General features: G+C 27.7%; 1 protein-coding gene across 2 annotated transcripts in view; it reads left to right on the forward strand.

The window, feature by feature from the left end:
* LOC107451020 (AP-3 complex subunit delta-1) overlaps window positions 1-16,535 on the forward strand; it is a 72,466-nt gene that overhangs the window by 39,130 nt on the left and 16,801 nt on the right. For both annotated transcript variants that reach the window (XM_016066984.4, XM_071187639.1), the window contains exons 16-25: window positions 302-533; window positions 3,331-3,476; window positions 3,829-3,924; window positions 4,934-4,994; window positions 7,198-7,260; window positions 7,942-8,011; window positions 10,513-10,756; window positions 11,746-11,866; window positions 13,351-13,557; window positions 15,172-15,219. In XM_016066984.4, the coding sequence (XP_015922470.1) occupies window positions 302-533; window positions 3,331-3,476; window positions 3,829-3,924; window positions 4,934-4,994; window positions 7,198-7,260; window positions 7,942-8,011; window positions 10,513-10,756; window positions 11,746-11,866; window positions 13,351-13,557; window positions 15,172-15,219 (1,288 nt within the window). The remainder of the gene's footprint in view (window positions 1-301; window positions 534-3,330; window positions 3,477-3,828; window positions 3,925-4,933; window positions 4,995-7,197; window positions 7,261-7,941; window positions 8,012-10,512; window positions 10,757-11,745; window positions 11,867-13,350; window positions 13,558-15,171; window positions 15,220-16,535) is intronic.

Here is a 16,535-nt window from a genome sequence, read left to right on the forward strand (position 1 = left end):
TAATCTTAAAAGGAAGAAAAAACGATGAAGTAATATACTAATGATTATTTCCAAAATGATGGTAAGGTAAACATCTTTCAAAAAAGAAAGAAAAATTCTAAAATCTTATGAGGAAAAAAACTTTTTTTTTAAAAAAATGGCGGGAAAATGTATCGAATTTCGTTCCGGTTTTGTGATTTCCGGATTACGGGTTCTGTACTGTAATTTTAATTTTTTTTAAAAATCCTTATGCTTTTATATGACATCACATTCAAATAAATTAGAATTATGTTTCTTTTCCTTATTAATTTAATATTTTTAGAATGCTTAGCTCACCTGTGAATACTTTAGAAGCAATGATGGATGAAAAAGTAATGTTTCTTCCATCACACATACAAAGTATTTTAGTTCAAAATGCATTAAAGTTATATGCACGAGTGATTGAATTATATGAATCTGAGCAAGATATAGAACAAGCCACTGTAGTATCTTCTTTATTGCTTGAGAGGATGCCAATGTTTGTGCAAAGTGCTGACTTAGAAGTTCAAGAAAGGGTATGTTTTGGTTATTTCATTATTTGTTTTCTTTTTTCCATAAAAAAACTTTATCTTTTTGTATTGTGTTCGGTGCAAGCTTTATTCTAATACTTGTATTGATAGTGACATGATGATGATAAAATTTCTAGAACCTTAAAACTATTCTGCATGTTATTATTCATAATAATAAAATATTTAGTAACATAGATAAAATTTTTGATGTATTTCTCGAAACTTTCCAGTGGCGTAGCTAAGTATTTGGGGGCCCCAGTGCAAGATGTTTGAATTAGGCCTCTTTCTGAGTTTCACAAACGTAAATTCAAGGGTTTCAAATTAAAATAGCTGTGTATTCATTACAGAAAAAAAATGGGAGAGAATTTCTCACCCTTTCTCAAAAACAGGGTGAGATTTCAAAAAGTTAAGTGAGATTTCTAAAAATTAAGAAAACATGAATAGACTTGGAAAAAAATTTATTTCTTTAATTATAATACATTTTTCACATCTTCTAATTGAATATTTTTGCTGCATCATCATATGGAAAATGTTCTCGATCTACTTTTTCATCAGCTATTATATTTATTTGACTGAAAAATATTCGCATTTGTCTCGTTTTGACCGTTTCTACCGACATTTGTTTCATTTTCATTTGTCCGTTACAGAGTAGAAGATGTCGCCTTAACAAGGTATTTGTCCATCTTACATTCATGCACAAAAAATGTAAACGTCTTACATGAAGAAACCTTACCTACAGTGAACACGTGGTTGCAGAGAAATGTGTTCTGAAAGGGGTTCGGTGGGGGGGGGGGGTTCTGTTGTTCGCATTGGTTCTGAACAATACTGATAAATAGGGAAGGACTATGTAAACAAGGACTGATGTTCAAAATAATGAAAGATCAAGGAAGAAAAGTGAAACGGATTTTATTCAAAATGGCAAAAGACAAAATTTTTTCCAAAATTTGTGCATTTTGAAATTGATTAATAGAGTGCACAAACTTCTTGCGTTAGTAATTTTTTATTGCTAGGAAGGAAAAAAATATGCGAGATTCTCGCATTCTCGTGCTGTAGTGAAAACACTGAATAGTTATAATTTGTTATTTGTATTGTTTTTATAAAAATAAAATTGCTAAAAATTGTTTAATCATACTTCTAGTAATGATTAAAAATTAAATCTAATAAGTGTTTGTAAGGACAGTTTGAAGTAAGAAAAATTTAAAAATATCAAACTTGTCCCTGGCCCAACAAAACGAGAAAAACGATAAAACATCACTGATCAACATATCACAAATAGCACAAAAATATACTTTCTCTAATGATACATACACTTTTTTCGGTGAATTCGTATTTTATTTTCAAAGTTGAAGAGGGTAGTCATCAATCCTGAAAAAGTAATAAAAGTTTAGTTACAAAGTGGTTTCAACTCAATACACTTTTATGATAATTTCAAATTCAGCACTTTACCCTATATCACTAATTTCTTAAACTAATTGTGTAAATATAAAAAAATTTAGCAAGTGTTGTAAAAGTTGTAAAGCTCATGCTCAAAAGATAATATTTTGGACTTAAATTAAAACTTACAAATTGTAACAATAGCAACTATAATTCAAAAATTAAAGGTTGGAATGTATTATTTGATGGTATGTTACCTCTTGCTCGAGGTGCAACCCAGAAATCAACAACTTTATTATTTAAAAGTGAAATATAAGATCAGTTTTATATTTCAGTTTGTCCTTATGTTGCCACTATGGTTGATATAATATCTCCAGATAATGCAATGAAACCTCTGGATGATGTAGTCTTTAATCTAGATGATACTCAACTTTGGCCAACAAACAACTTAGGCCATCGTGCAGCATGATGGACATCATGCTCATGATGGACATCATGCTGCACAATGGCCCAGAATGAATCATCAGAAAATTTCTTTTTATGGACTTAGTCAGCAAGATAGGAATGAATCTCTGGCAATGTAAATACACTAGCCCAGAATGAATCATCTGCATGCATGATGGACATCATGCATGCAGATGATTCATTCTGGGCTAGTGTATTTACATTGCCAGAGATTCATTCCTATCTTGCTGACTAAGTCCATAAAAAGAAATTTCTAAAAAAAGTAAACAGAGAAATACTGGAGCATATAAGACAACATAATAATGTGTTAGGTAGATGTAGAGGGAATCTCTAAAAATAGATTTTATTCTGCACTTCAGTTCAATGTTGTGGTATTAAAATAGTACAGATTATATTTATGATTTTTATTAAAATAAAGGAAAAATGATTGAATAAGTTAATAATTTGGTTTTTAAATGTTAGGAAAATACGTTATGCATTTTTCAATATGACAATTATTTTTTCCTCGAAGAACTTCAGGCCATAAATAGGCACATTTTTCTTTGCAGCAATCAGTTATCATATGCAAAGGTTACTGTGCTTGAGGCAATATCCACCCTGAGTTTTAATACATTTACATTAAACCACATGTTTATATTGGTTTTTAAAATGGAAATGTTTAAAAATATATCATCTTATAAATGTAAATCTCATAATACTTAAGTACATTTTTTTAATAACATTATCATTTAAACTTTTAAATAAATAAATATGTCTTGCATTTCAATATTAAATTCTTTTTCCTCTGTATGTTCCAATTTTTTTTAAATGTACTAGTTCTTTGTTTTAATTTGGTGTTGTGTAGCTGCTTATAATTTGTGACAGTACATTGATTTATTCATGTTTTAAAGTATGAAGATTTATTCAATATTTTCTTAGATTTGATTGTAAGGTCTAAATTTTTTTTTAAACAATTATCTTTCAGGCATGTTGTGTTCTTCATTTAGTAAAACAAATCAGTAAATTACAAGCTAAAGGAGAAAAAGTTGCTCCAGAGTTGTTGTCACTGTTTACTGGAGAGTTGAATCCTGTGGCACCTAAGGCACAAAAGAAAGTTCCTGTTCCAGATGGGTAAGCTGGGTAATTTTTAAATTGATTATGTGCTTTGTTATTTCGTATTAGTTTTTGAAACAATTTTTTTTCTTTTTGCAGCTAACTGTTTTTTTGTTAGTGGCATTGGTTGTCTTTTATGTTTAATGGTAAATGTAATTTGCCTTGTGGAATATGTATTAAGTATTTGATGATTTGAAGAAATATAGCATGCTTGCTGATGACAAATCATTCTAATATATGGCATGTCAATATTTCTACATAAACAATAATTTAATTACATTATAGATAATCAATTAAACAACATGTTCTACATTTATATTCACAGTTTGTCTTCTAACTATATTAAATCTTTTACTTTTTTCATATTCAGTTTAGATTTAGATGCTTGGATAAACGAGCCTCCTTCTGAAGATGAAGGTTCATATGATGAAGGAAATAGTGACACTTTTGGAAAATTCAATAACCAGTGAGTGACAATATGTTTAATAATATATTAAAATTTTTCAAAGAAAAAATCGTTTTCTTTTAATTCATTTCCTTAATGCCACGAATATGGTAGATGACAAAATCATTAAAAATAATAATTTCAATTTAATTAACTCTTATAATATGTGAAAGAATATTATAAGAGTTTTTACTGTCACTAAAAAAGGAAGAAAAAACTAAAAAGATAAAAGAAAAAACTAAAAAGATAATGATTTGATAATAATTCATCTGATTCATCTAAAGAAAGCAATTAAATCCCCCCCCCCATTTGTTTCAATTGTTAATGTACATATTATTTAGTATGAGTAATTTTACAGTGAAACCTGTCTAATTGACTACCTTTGTAAGTTGACTACCTGTTCAAGTTGACATCTATATATTCTAAATAAAATAGAAAAATGTGTATTTTTTTAAGTTTTGAGAAAGAATTAGTTTAATGATTACAGACATTTATGTCATATAAGGTTTTCTATATGTTCTGCTTTTTTTGTGTTTCCTGATGACTCTTAGCACTTAATTTAATTTTCAACAATCATGCAAAGGGTTCTGATAATCTGGAGAGTTAGGGTTCTGTTATAAATAAATTATTCTTTAATTAAAGAAATTTCTGATTTATGGGTGTTACTATAAATTTTTTATTCATTATATATTTTTGATTTTTTTTGCTACAATTTTATATAGCTTATTTGCATTTTAAAGTTAGATTGTTTTGTGTCATCAATACCATATTTATACCAAGTGGGGAATTTTGAAGCTAATAATTTTTCACTAATCACTAATTATCATGCTAATATTGTACCAAACTAAGAATGTCTCTGAGTAAGGCTAGTTAAAAAATATATTTTTAAAATCTGTTACTAATATGTTTTCACCAATTTATTTAATAATGATCTTTTCTTGCATGTAGTTTATTGAAAACTTATTATTTTCATCATATTAAGATTTGTAATTGTAAGTTTATCAAAAAAATTTTTTCTTTTATTTTATAGGTTATATGTGCCAAAATCAAATCAAAAGTCTACTGATTTGACAGAAGAAGATATGGAAAAAGTAAATTTTCAACTTTGACTGTAGGAATTAGCAATATAATATGTAATGATTAGATCGCTTTTGTTTTGGTTGGAACTCACCCAAATCCTAGCTTTAATATGATTGATAAAGAATAAAATTTGTTAAAATATAACGCAAAACTTGAACTTGCAAAACAGAGAGAAAAGCCAAATAAAATAAATGCTTTAGAATGCTTATTTAACCATATGATGCTTCTTAATTTGTGAACTTAATAATTTTTAGGCTTAATACATACCCTCCAACTTATGAGGATTTTGAAAATAATTCTTTCTAGTGGTAGCGAACCAAAGTAGAAATTTTTAAAGCAAATGGATCTCTCATAAAACTTTTATCAGAACTTAAGAATCTAGCCATATGGCCTGCACTTTTATAAGTAATAGTGGACAAGTTACGCTAAAATTAATTTTTTTAAAATATTAAGACATTAATTTTGCTACCGTCTGAAAAGAAGATTTCTGAAACTACGGAAATTCCGTAGCAGTTGGAGGGTATGTTAATAATTAAAGCAACAGAATTTTTGAATATTTGTTTAGTTCAAAAGTAAAAAAAGTTCAGTAAAAGCAACAAAAATTCCTAATAGCAGATGGAATTGCCAATGTAGCGAGTTAATTGTTTTAATCAACTACACATATTTAATCTTAAAACAGCAATGAAAAGGAGTAAAAAATTAAATAGACTTGTTTACCTCTTTTCCTTTTGTTTTGAACAAGTAATTTGATTTAAAATACACATCTAGCGAAGACTACAATTGTCAACCAATTATAGACTGAGTTATGCAGTTCTGTTCTTCATGAAAAGCAGTAATATCTGAGACAGGAATGTTAGAACAATAAGTTTCGAATCATAACAATTCTTTGCTAGAAGAATTTAAATGAAGTGCAATATCTTTTGGCATCAATGATAACAGTGAATGTTAGTTTTAACATTAAGTTGTTTAAAAGGGATATAAGAGGACTTGATAAATATGAAAATAAAAGGCACATTCTTTTGAAGTTCACCACAAGATTTTTGAAAAACAATGGAAGAGTTTTTCTTTTATTAGGTAAGGTAGGATAACTTAGGCAATGGTTACTCACACATTGCTCTTAAAAAATAAAGTATTAAAGTTGTTGGAAGGACTCAATGTCCATTCTTCGCTTTTCTGTATTGATACCAGAAATAAATAAAAATGTATTTCATTTATACCTTTATTGTTCAATATTGATCACTTAAACAGCAGAAAAACGCATTTCCCTGAAAGCTTTGTGGTTGTATTTGAAAATGTGTCATTATAGCAGATTTCTCATAGTATGCTGCTCTTAATGTAACAAGCTTTTACTGTATGTCATAAATTTTATCATGACTGTTCTAATTTTTCATTTATCAGGAAATGTAAGAATTCCTTGTTTGTTCTCTTTGTTTCTCGGCATTCTAAATATTTTTCTATTCCTGGGCTGTTTTGCATTTCGACATAAACATTAATACCTTTTGCCTCTGTTGATATACATTTAACTTAAAGTGATTAAAACTGTTGTTTCATTATTATATGTTTGCAAATTTTCTATCGACTATCATTTTCTTACTCATAAAACAGTTAGTTCCTTTCGTTGAATGTAAAATTTAATCGAAATGCTGTGGTCAGCATATTGCTTCAAACCATTGCTACATATTCAGTGTAATGAAATCAAACTGATATAAATTAAGTATGATAGAAAAATAAAATGAACAAAATAATTTATAATTCTTTACTTTTTTTGAGTAAACAATTATTGATTTGAATATATTATTTATTTCAATGCATAATTTTTTAATCTCATTTTAAATAAAAGTTTATTCTTTTAAATTAAATAATCTCAGCTACTATTTTTAATTAAGATAATTGTTTTTGAATTATTAGCTGTTATCATGGTAATGGTTTTAATATTATTCACAACTTAACACTTTTATATCCTATAAATAACATACAATTAAATAGTTTTTTTCAGTGGTAGTGAATTTTTTTAGCACATAGAGTGAAATTTTTAGTGTTATAATAATATAGTTTCTTAAAATAATAATGATTATGAAAGGAATTCAAGCTAACATGGTAGCCTTTCATTATATAGTGCCAAGTGAATAATATGAACTAAAATTTTTTCTGTTTAATTATTTATTCAAATGATATTTTTTAACTAATATTTCTACTTTACTATGCTATTTTCAGTGCCGTGAAGCTAGAATGTTCGAGCAAGCTAATAATCCTCATTACTTGAAAGCCAGCAAAAAGGTGAATAAAGACTTTATTGTTTTGGTGTTTTAAAAGTTTAGAGATTACCCTTGGTTGGTAGTTAAATAAAGATGTATTCTTACATTCACAATATTTTTCTATTTTATACTTTTCCTATAACCTTATTACCCTATATCAGGGGTGGCGAACCTTTATGCACCAACGTTCCATTTTTTCTAAAAAATTTTTTAATGTGGTCATACCCGTGCCGACAAATAGTTTTGACTTCGTGATTATAGGGTAAATAATAATACTAAATACTATCAACTCAAAACTTTTACTGTCTACAAAAAATAAAAAAAACATTTTGCAATTTCTCAGTTATACGCGTAATTCAACTTAAAGTAACATCAGTGTGACTTCTGTTGTTGCAGATTAGATGACAAATAACTTATATTAGGGTTATAAGATGTTAGTTTAAGCAGAACTGTTAATTTTTTTTGCTAGTTATTTATTGTTGGCTTGTTTTTTTATGGTTATTAATTGTTTTTTTTGGCATTAATTGTTATTTTTTTGTGAATTTTAATTAAGTTTTTCATAGTGAACTCTGTGATCGGTGAGGTGCCCAAAATATTGTGTCGCGTGCCATTGGTTCGCCATCCCTGCCCTATATTAAATTTTTTTTCCTTAGGTATATTAAAAATTTTGTATATGTATGTAACACTCATAAATTTTTTTCAGAACACTCATGTTAATGCGGATGATATTCCTGTTGTAGAACTGGATTGCAAAACTCCATTAAACATTCCAGGTATTTATTATTTTTGTTCTAAATCTTAACTCTGTTTGACTTTGATAGTCATTTGGAATATTGGAAAGTTCTCTCTCTTCAATAAAATTTTGTATCCTAGGAGACATATATTAAGCAACTTTTCTTTTAGATTCTGTGTATTTTTATTTTTGAACTTAATATTTTTTAAGTTTTTCATAAAAATTTTTTTTATTTCTCATAACTTTTTTAATTTTCTTCTTAAAAATTTTTTAGTATCTAAAAGCGTGTTCTATAAGGTTCATTGTTTTAAGACCTATCATATTATAAGCCTGCAATTTTAAATTAATAATTTTTACAAGAAAAAGGGATTTTTAATTTATAAAATAATTGAAGTTGTTAATCGGCTTTGAAAGTTGCATTTCAACTTTGTACAATTTTCAAAGAACTTAATAATGATCAGATTTTTAGGTTCTTGAACTTAACCTTAATGGTTTGAGGGGATGACCTCAAATATGCTAATTAATTAGTGCAGACAATATTTTAAGTTACGAAATCAGACACAAAAACATACTTCTCTAAATAAGCAAGTCTTTCTTTCAACAGATTTAGATTTCTGACCCCCAAAATTTAGGGGGTAGCCGCAATCTGGGAAATATGGTCCCAATAGTTTGGTCAAGAGAGAAGGAAAGTTTGGACCCCTTAACGTTAATTAGATTTTTTGTGTATTTTGCTACATTCCGAGAACTTTTTACGCTAAGTTAAAATTTTTTGCACACATAAAGTTTGTTTGTCCAAAGATAATTCCATGCAAAAAACAAATTTTTGTAAATATTTATTATTTTATTTAATAATATTTGAAAAAATTTGAATTGGAAAGTATAAAATTTTTTGTATTAATTCCCTGCAACTTCAGTCCTTCTTAGCAGATTAATTACTTACCTGATTATTATAAAAAATATAAAAAAATACTTAATTTCAAATTTACTCAAATTGTGCACATCAAAAGTTTGCATGCACTGGCAGAAACGTTTATAATGGCTTTCAACTTAAAGTTAGTACTTGTAGCATTTTCCTATTTTATGACTTCTCTCAACTTATTTAGCTTTGATTCATCTGGTTAAGTGTCATTGTTTTGGAGGTTATTTTAACCTCTCTGATTTTCCATTCAAGTAAATCCCATAATCATTCATTAGGTTAAGGTAATAAAGTAGCCATAGCTTCAAATTGTGTGATATTCTGCATAGGCTTATTGTTATGCTGAAAATAAAAATTGTCAGTCATCTCAAGCTTCTCAATACTTGGTTTTAAACTTTTTTAGTATGTTCAAGTAATCAGTTCTCTTCACTTTTGAATCAATTAACTTCACTTCTCTCTATGATATAAAGCCACCTCTTGCTTACCAGTCAAGTCAATAAGAGATTATCTAATTTTACCTTATATCTTAGGTGAACAGAAAATAATAGAATAATAGCCTTTGCCAAACAACATTTTAATAAAACATCTGATTTCAGGAAAAATTTATTTTTTTGAATGAAAGTAAATTTTGTCTTTTCGACATCAGAGGAGGGGAATATGTGTGAGAGAACCCTCAGAGCTGAATTCAGATAATCTCTTTCCATAGCCACACATGGAAGAAGTGGTGTGATGGTCTGGGGTGCATGGGAAGAAATGGGGTTGATAGTCAGTAGTTTATTTATTCTACAATGAACAGAATTGATGGATTGTACATACTGAAGAAAATATCAGAGCAAACTTGAGAAAAGAAACAATTTTTATTTTCTGCAGGGCAATGACCCAAAGCAGAAACATGCATTGTTCGGCTATGGCTGCTTTATAATGTAATAAACTAATTTTGTACGCCACTCTAATTTCTAGACAAATAGAACATTAATGGTACTAAGTTAAGCAAAAAATCTTAGAGAAGTTATAAAAAAATTGACACACAACAAGCTAATAACATTAAGTTGCAAGCAATTATTGTTAAATTGTAATTTTTCTTGATGTGTATGCAGATCTTTGACAAGCCAATGTATGCAAACTTAGAACAAGCACTAATTGCGTTAATTTTGAGTTTCGAATTTATATAGTTTATGGAACAATTTGGTAATTGTTACTTCATTAATATGAAAGAAAGACGTTATAGGGAATTGATATAAATTATATTGAGTCTCTCTTTCTCATTAAGACTTCATTTACATTGTAATCATTGCATAAACATGAATATGATTGTTTGGTAACATAGTATGATAAATAAACATAACATTTGGTAACATAATATCTTTCAGTGGTATTGTATTTCCAGGAGGTTTAATTAAAAACATGTACTACTTGGATATTATCGTTGTAATATTAAAATAATTCTTAATGATTTTTTTATGTTTCCTTATGTAACTGAAATTAATTTGAATTATTTTTATCTCAACAATGTTTGGAATACATTAAAGTAGCCAAATTGTGAGCACGTTTGTGGCTTTTTATGGTATATTGGTTATCTTAGACATAAATAAAAACATATACTATTTTGATTATGTTTTTTTAAGGACTTACATCATCAGAAAACTACCATAATAACGAAAACAAGATATTAAACAAGAAGCAGCGTAAACTGAAACGAAAAAAGAAGAGCAAAAACTCCAAAAATGTTGAAAGTGAAGAAGATGTGTCTCCTTTACATGTTGTTAATATAACAGAGGGAGAAATGCCAGATGGGGCCCGAAGCAGTGATGATGATGATGGTGGCAACCCAGACGATCCTCATAGAGCTTTAAATATTGATTTAGAAGAGTGAGTATTATTCTTGCTATGAAAATACTAAAAACTTGAAATTTAGTTTTTTAGGAATCTGATTTTTCTTTTGTCTAAACATTTTTTAATTTCCTTAGTTAATTGCTTTCTAAATCTAAACCTGCAGCCAAACCTCGTTAAGGTGAAAACATTTAACTCAAATTTTTGTTTACGACGAAGGAAAATAGTTTCTCCATCATGTTATTTTGGAAAAATAATATTTACGTCATTTAATGCTAATATAAAAACAAATTCTTTATTGTAAATTTTGCAGTGACCTTTCTTCAAACAAGTTTATCCCTTTTCCTAAACTGTAAAAGTAAGGTTAGTGTATTTGCTCTTGGAGCAGATAGGGGGTCACTATTAGTTCAAATCAGTCTGCAATCAGTGACATCACCAACTAAACACATGAAGGAGTGTGTGGAATTTTGACTATGAGGTGAATGGTGTCAGCTTAAATGGTAACCCTGGGGAAAGAGAAAAGAATTAAGATTTCCTCCCTGTTGATAATGAATTTTTTTTGTGATTGTCATTCTTTGATTAGTCTGTAATTTTGTGGCTCCTATTTGAGCAAGAAAATGCCTATTATTTTTTTTGTACAGTTTGGAAAAAGTGGGTTCTTTTATTAGCAAATGTAAAATGCAACATTTCATGCAAAAGTTAATAAACGATTTTTTTTAAAAGTTGAAATTATAAAAGGTTAATATATTTTTAAATTTTGTTTTTCCATTTATTATACTATAGATATCATTAAAATTCTTTGACGTCTTTCCTTTAGTATTGTGTTTTTTAAAATTATCTGAAAATCTTTTTGTTGTTTAATGCCAAAAATTGTTTTGCAGTCCTTCAACTTCCTCTTAATGAGGGTTGACTGTATTTTGAAAATGCTTCATATAATAACGTGGTTTCATAATATTTTTTGAAACTTTCTAGAAATGATGAAGTATGCTTTTATTCTTGTTTGGTAGTTTTTGTATTTTATTTTCCAGACCTTTAAATAATGATGTGCAATTGCTTCCTCCTGCACAAGAATCCGTAAATAACCATGAAGAGAAAACTGTGAAAGTATCTTCAAAGCATAAGCACAAGAAAGAGAGAAAAGAAAAAGAAGTTAGTCAAGTTTAAATTTGTTTTTAAAAATTTATTTCATCACAATATTAGTTATCAGATACTTAATTTTCCAATTAAGAATCTTGTACAATTCCTTGTCACAGTTTTTTCATTGTGTAACATGAAAAAAAAAACTAGTTTCCTGTATGGGAAGTTAAGCAGGTTGCCCCCTGAATTGATTCCAAGATCTCTTAAGTTCACCTCTGTTTCATAGGTGGGGAAAATTTGTCCTTTGCGTGAAACCTTTTGCTTGACACACAGCTGCACATTTGAATTTGTACATTATTGGTTTAATGATAAGGGTGATTTAGAGGGTATATAGCACTCATTTCCTCTTAAATGCTTGTTTATATTTGAGTGCAATTAAAGAGATTAAGATTCATTTGCAGTTGATCAATATTTACAGGTTTTTGAATGTTACAATCGATGCTTTGAAATAATAAAGAAAAAAAAGTTATATTTTTAATCAACTTCTCAAAATTCCGGTTATTTGATGCTTTTACTGTATATTTAAAAAAAAAATCGTCTTTGGCTGTATATTTAAAAAATAAGTATATTTGAAATGTTCCATATATTAAAAAAAATGTGGAGTTAAAGATTTTTAAAGAAAGTTGTTTAACATCTGACATAACTGCAAATAGTAAAAAACCTATTATGTAGTCTAAACCCATTCTTTTATAAATGTTAAAGAGAAGATAGTCTTTCATCATTCTCAGAAATTTCACAATAGATAATTCAAAATTTTTTCAGAAATTTTTGAATTATCTATTGTGTTATTGGTAAGTAAATACTGTTGACATTTTTTGATAGAGCCAACAACATTCTCTTGTAAGTAATAGTTTATAACATTATGTAACAACATGTTTTGCATCAATTCTTTAAGATTGTTAGATTTTCTGGAACTCCAACAATTACTACAGATTCTCCTTAGTTTCAAATTATTTTTTAGTGGTAGTGAACTAAAGTAGAATTTTTAAACAAACCGATATTTTACAGAATTGTTAAAACTTAAGATGATAACTATATGATTTTTTATATATCTGTTTAAGTTAATTCTGTTTAGTGGTGGACAAAATTCTTTTAATATTTATTAAAATATAAGTATATTACCCTTTTTACTTCTAGAAAAAAATTCTTTCTGGAACTATGAAGAATAGAATTTTTGATTTTTCAAAATAAATATCTGTAATGAGTTTCAAATATGATATGTTTTGAACATTAATGCTTATTCTGATATAAAAAGTTTTATTAAAGTGAAATCGGTACTTGCAAATATTTGTTTGAATTTTTATAAGGTGTGTAACAAAAGTGATGGACAGAACACTGAGTATGCTATTTTGTAGAATAGTGTTTATCTTTGTCAGCCAAGGTATTTCAGTCAGCCTCAAAATTTTATTTTGCTTTATGAGGCTGATTTCAAATGTATTTGACTGTTCTAAAAAGAAAAAATTCTAAAAAATTCTTTTTAATGTTCAAATTTTCAGAGATCCAAAAAAAGTAAAGATTCTTCTGGGCATAAGAGTAAGCGTCACAAAAAGGAGAAAAAACATAAAGAGCAAGAACACAATTTGTCCCAGTTACCACAAGATCAGACAAAAGATAAAGCAGAGTATGAAGAAGCTCCAGGCATTGTTACTCCTTCGAAAGAACGATTTATTTCTCCAGTGACTCCTATGACTCCTTCTGTATCTGTAAGTAAATAAATTTCAATATGAATCTAGAATAAAAGTTTTATACTATGATAGAGATCTTTGGGTATCGCATATGTTTTATTGAAATTTATTTGAAAAACTATCCCATTTTTTTATGAGTTTTGATTGAATTAGTTTTTAATAGTCTTTCTATATTTTTTAATGTTAAAACTTTTATATTATAAGATGTTAGGTTTAACAAAAGTAGTTTCCTCATCCCTTTATTCCACTAAAAATTAGCATATTAAAGTAAGACCCTTAAACTGTTAATTCTTAGTATGTGAAAATCCGATCATAAGATTAAAAGAAATTTGGGGGTTTTCTTTTTCTGCACACTGTACATAATACTTACCTATGTGTGAACATACAACTTACCTTCATATGAACATACTCATATATGTATTCAAGTATTTAGATAGAGTGTATGTGTTTATATACATATTTATAAATAGTGTACTTATATGTTTATGCAAGTATTTACATACGTGTATGTAATATGTGTACATGAAGCCTACATTTTTCAGTTCAAAAATATATACATATGTGTGTATGTATGTGTGGTACACAAAAAAAGAAGATACAACCTGAATAACTTTTGATTCTTATGATCGAATCTTCATGTTCTAGGACTCAATTTTTATGGTTCGAAGGGAGAGACTTCAAATATGCTAATTAATCATGCTAATTAATCATGCTAAAGTACATTAATATGCTAATTAATGTACTTTCTCTGAATAAACATACCTTTTTTAGATGGATTCTGATTTCTGACCTCCAAAATGCAAGGGATAGCTGCAATCTTGGAAATATGGTCCCAATAGTTTGGTCGAGAGAGTGGTCCAAATTATTGGACTCCTTAATGTTAATTTTACTATGTGCATATTTCAACATATGTCTGGAAATTTTCAAAGCGAATTAAAAACTTTTTGCCCACAATTATAAAATTTGTTTATTCAAAAATAATTTGCTACAAAATAATTACATTACAAAGTGTGATTGCATATATCCGTGCTGTAATTATTATACTAATTTGTATTCGAGAAAACTTTAACCATTAGTTTATGTTTACTGGTAATCATGTTTGCTTGTAATTCTACATTATGCTTGCATATAGTCACAATTGATTACTAGCAATCAAATAATTTGGTTTTTTCTATTCAAAATTACCTGTAACTGCTTCCTAGTGTGATTACAGTCAATCATAACTGTTTTTAATCATCAGAAATCGCTACTTGTAACTGGGACTGTTTGTAATCACGATTACAAGAAGTTTATTAGTATATATTTTTTATTTGTTGTCAATTGCAATTGTAGTTGGCTTACAGTATTTGGTGCCCAATTCTGTTGAGCATTAGTTCAAGAAATTATTCATTGTGAATTTGTTCTTGAAAAATGGATAAGGAATAATGACTAAAAGTAATGAATGATTTTTTGTTGAAAATATTTCTGACTAATGAATTAATTTTTATTCATTATTCACAAAGATTTTAAATAGTTATTTATTATTCTTTATTCATTATTCTGAATGACAAATAACAATTTCTGAATTTATATAACATCATTTATGAATTGATAACAAAGATGAATTGATCCTAAAGATTTTATTTGTTTTAGATAATTCCAACTTGCAAGTCCCTTGTGAAAGATACGAATATTGCTGTGGTAAGTAAACTATTTTTTTATTGTCCTGACAATACATGCAAAATTGGAAAAATTTTTAAGAATTAGTTATAGAATAAATAATTAATTACTGTTAAACTTTCATGTTTGCATTATTTGGTTTTTACTTTCTTTAAAATTTTTTAATTATCTTTGTCAAAATTTTTTTAAAATCTTAGTTATTTTTGTTAAATATTTTTAAAAATTGAGGATGGAGGTTTCATGCATAAGATTATTCCTAACTTGAATCACACTATTAGTAGTAAAAATTAAATCTTTTACTACAATATGGAATCACTCTTAATAGGTTTTGAACAACATATGCATGCAACGCACAAAATAAAAACTGGACACTTAAATAACTTTTTATTTTGTGATAAGAATTAGACGTACTGTGTCCCAATCATAATGGTTTGAGTGCTTAGTGTTAAATAAGCTAAATAATTTGTGTGGATGATTCTTTGGTTATGAAATCAGACAAAAAATCTGCTTTCTTTGAAAAGTGTACCTTCTTTTTAATGGATTTGGATTTTTAATCATTACGATATGGGTGGTAGCTGCACTCTGGAAGATATAGTGTCAATAGTTTCAACAGGAAAGTGGTTGTTAGTTTGGATTCCTTAATGTTATTTTCAATTTTTACGCCTCATCCTGGATCTAATAAACCTTAATAAAATCAAAAAATGTTTACACACAATCCATAACTCTTTTTTCCAAAGATAAATCTATGCCAAATATTTTTTTAAATTATTTATTCTTTATTACTTATTTTATTAATGGTCAAAAACTTTTTGAATTCTGAAGTATAGAAATATTTATCTCATATTAAAATATGGTTTAAAAAATTTAAAACTTGAGCCCGAATTGCAAAATAATTTTTCAGTAATTGTGATGCCACAATTGGCATACACATATTTATTTTCTATCTTTTAAAATATCTTTCATTACTTAAGCTGATTTTTTATTGATAGAATTACTTTTAAAATAAATCACAGACTTAATCTTTTTAAAACAAACATAAAATATTTATTTCTTCTCTTCCAGATCAATGTAACGGATACTTTCTTTTTATTTCATTATTATGCAGACATATATTAATTCACTGTCGCCTTTAATCGAAAACAAAAATCTATTTATAACTTTTTATTCTAATTTTCCAACGGCTAAATGTTTCGGTTGCATGGTTGTAATAATTCACATAAATTTGTTGGCGACTCGTGATCGCCAAGGTATTATTTTAACTCTATATTGATATGCTGGTTGGCCTTGTTTTGGCTATGCTATATTTTAATAAATCGCCAATTTTGGATCTCCTACCA

This window comes from Parasteatoda tepidariorum, chromosome X1, assembly GCF_043381705.1.
Source record: "Parasteatoda tepidariorum isolate YZ-2023 chromosome X1, CAS_Ptep_4.0, whole genome shotgun sequence".
NCBI classification, from domain to species: Eukaryota; Metazoa; Arthropoda; class Arachnida; order Araneae; family Theridiidae; genus Parasteatoda; species Parasteatoda tepidariorum.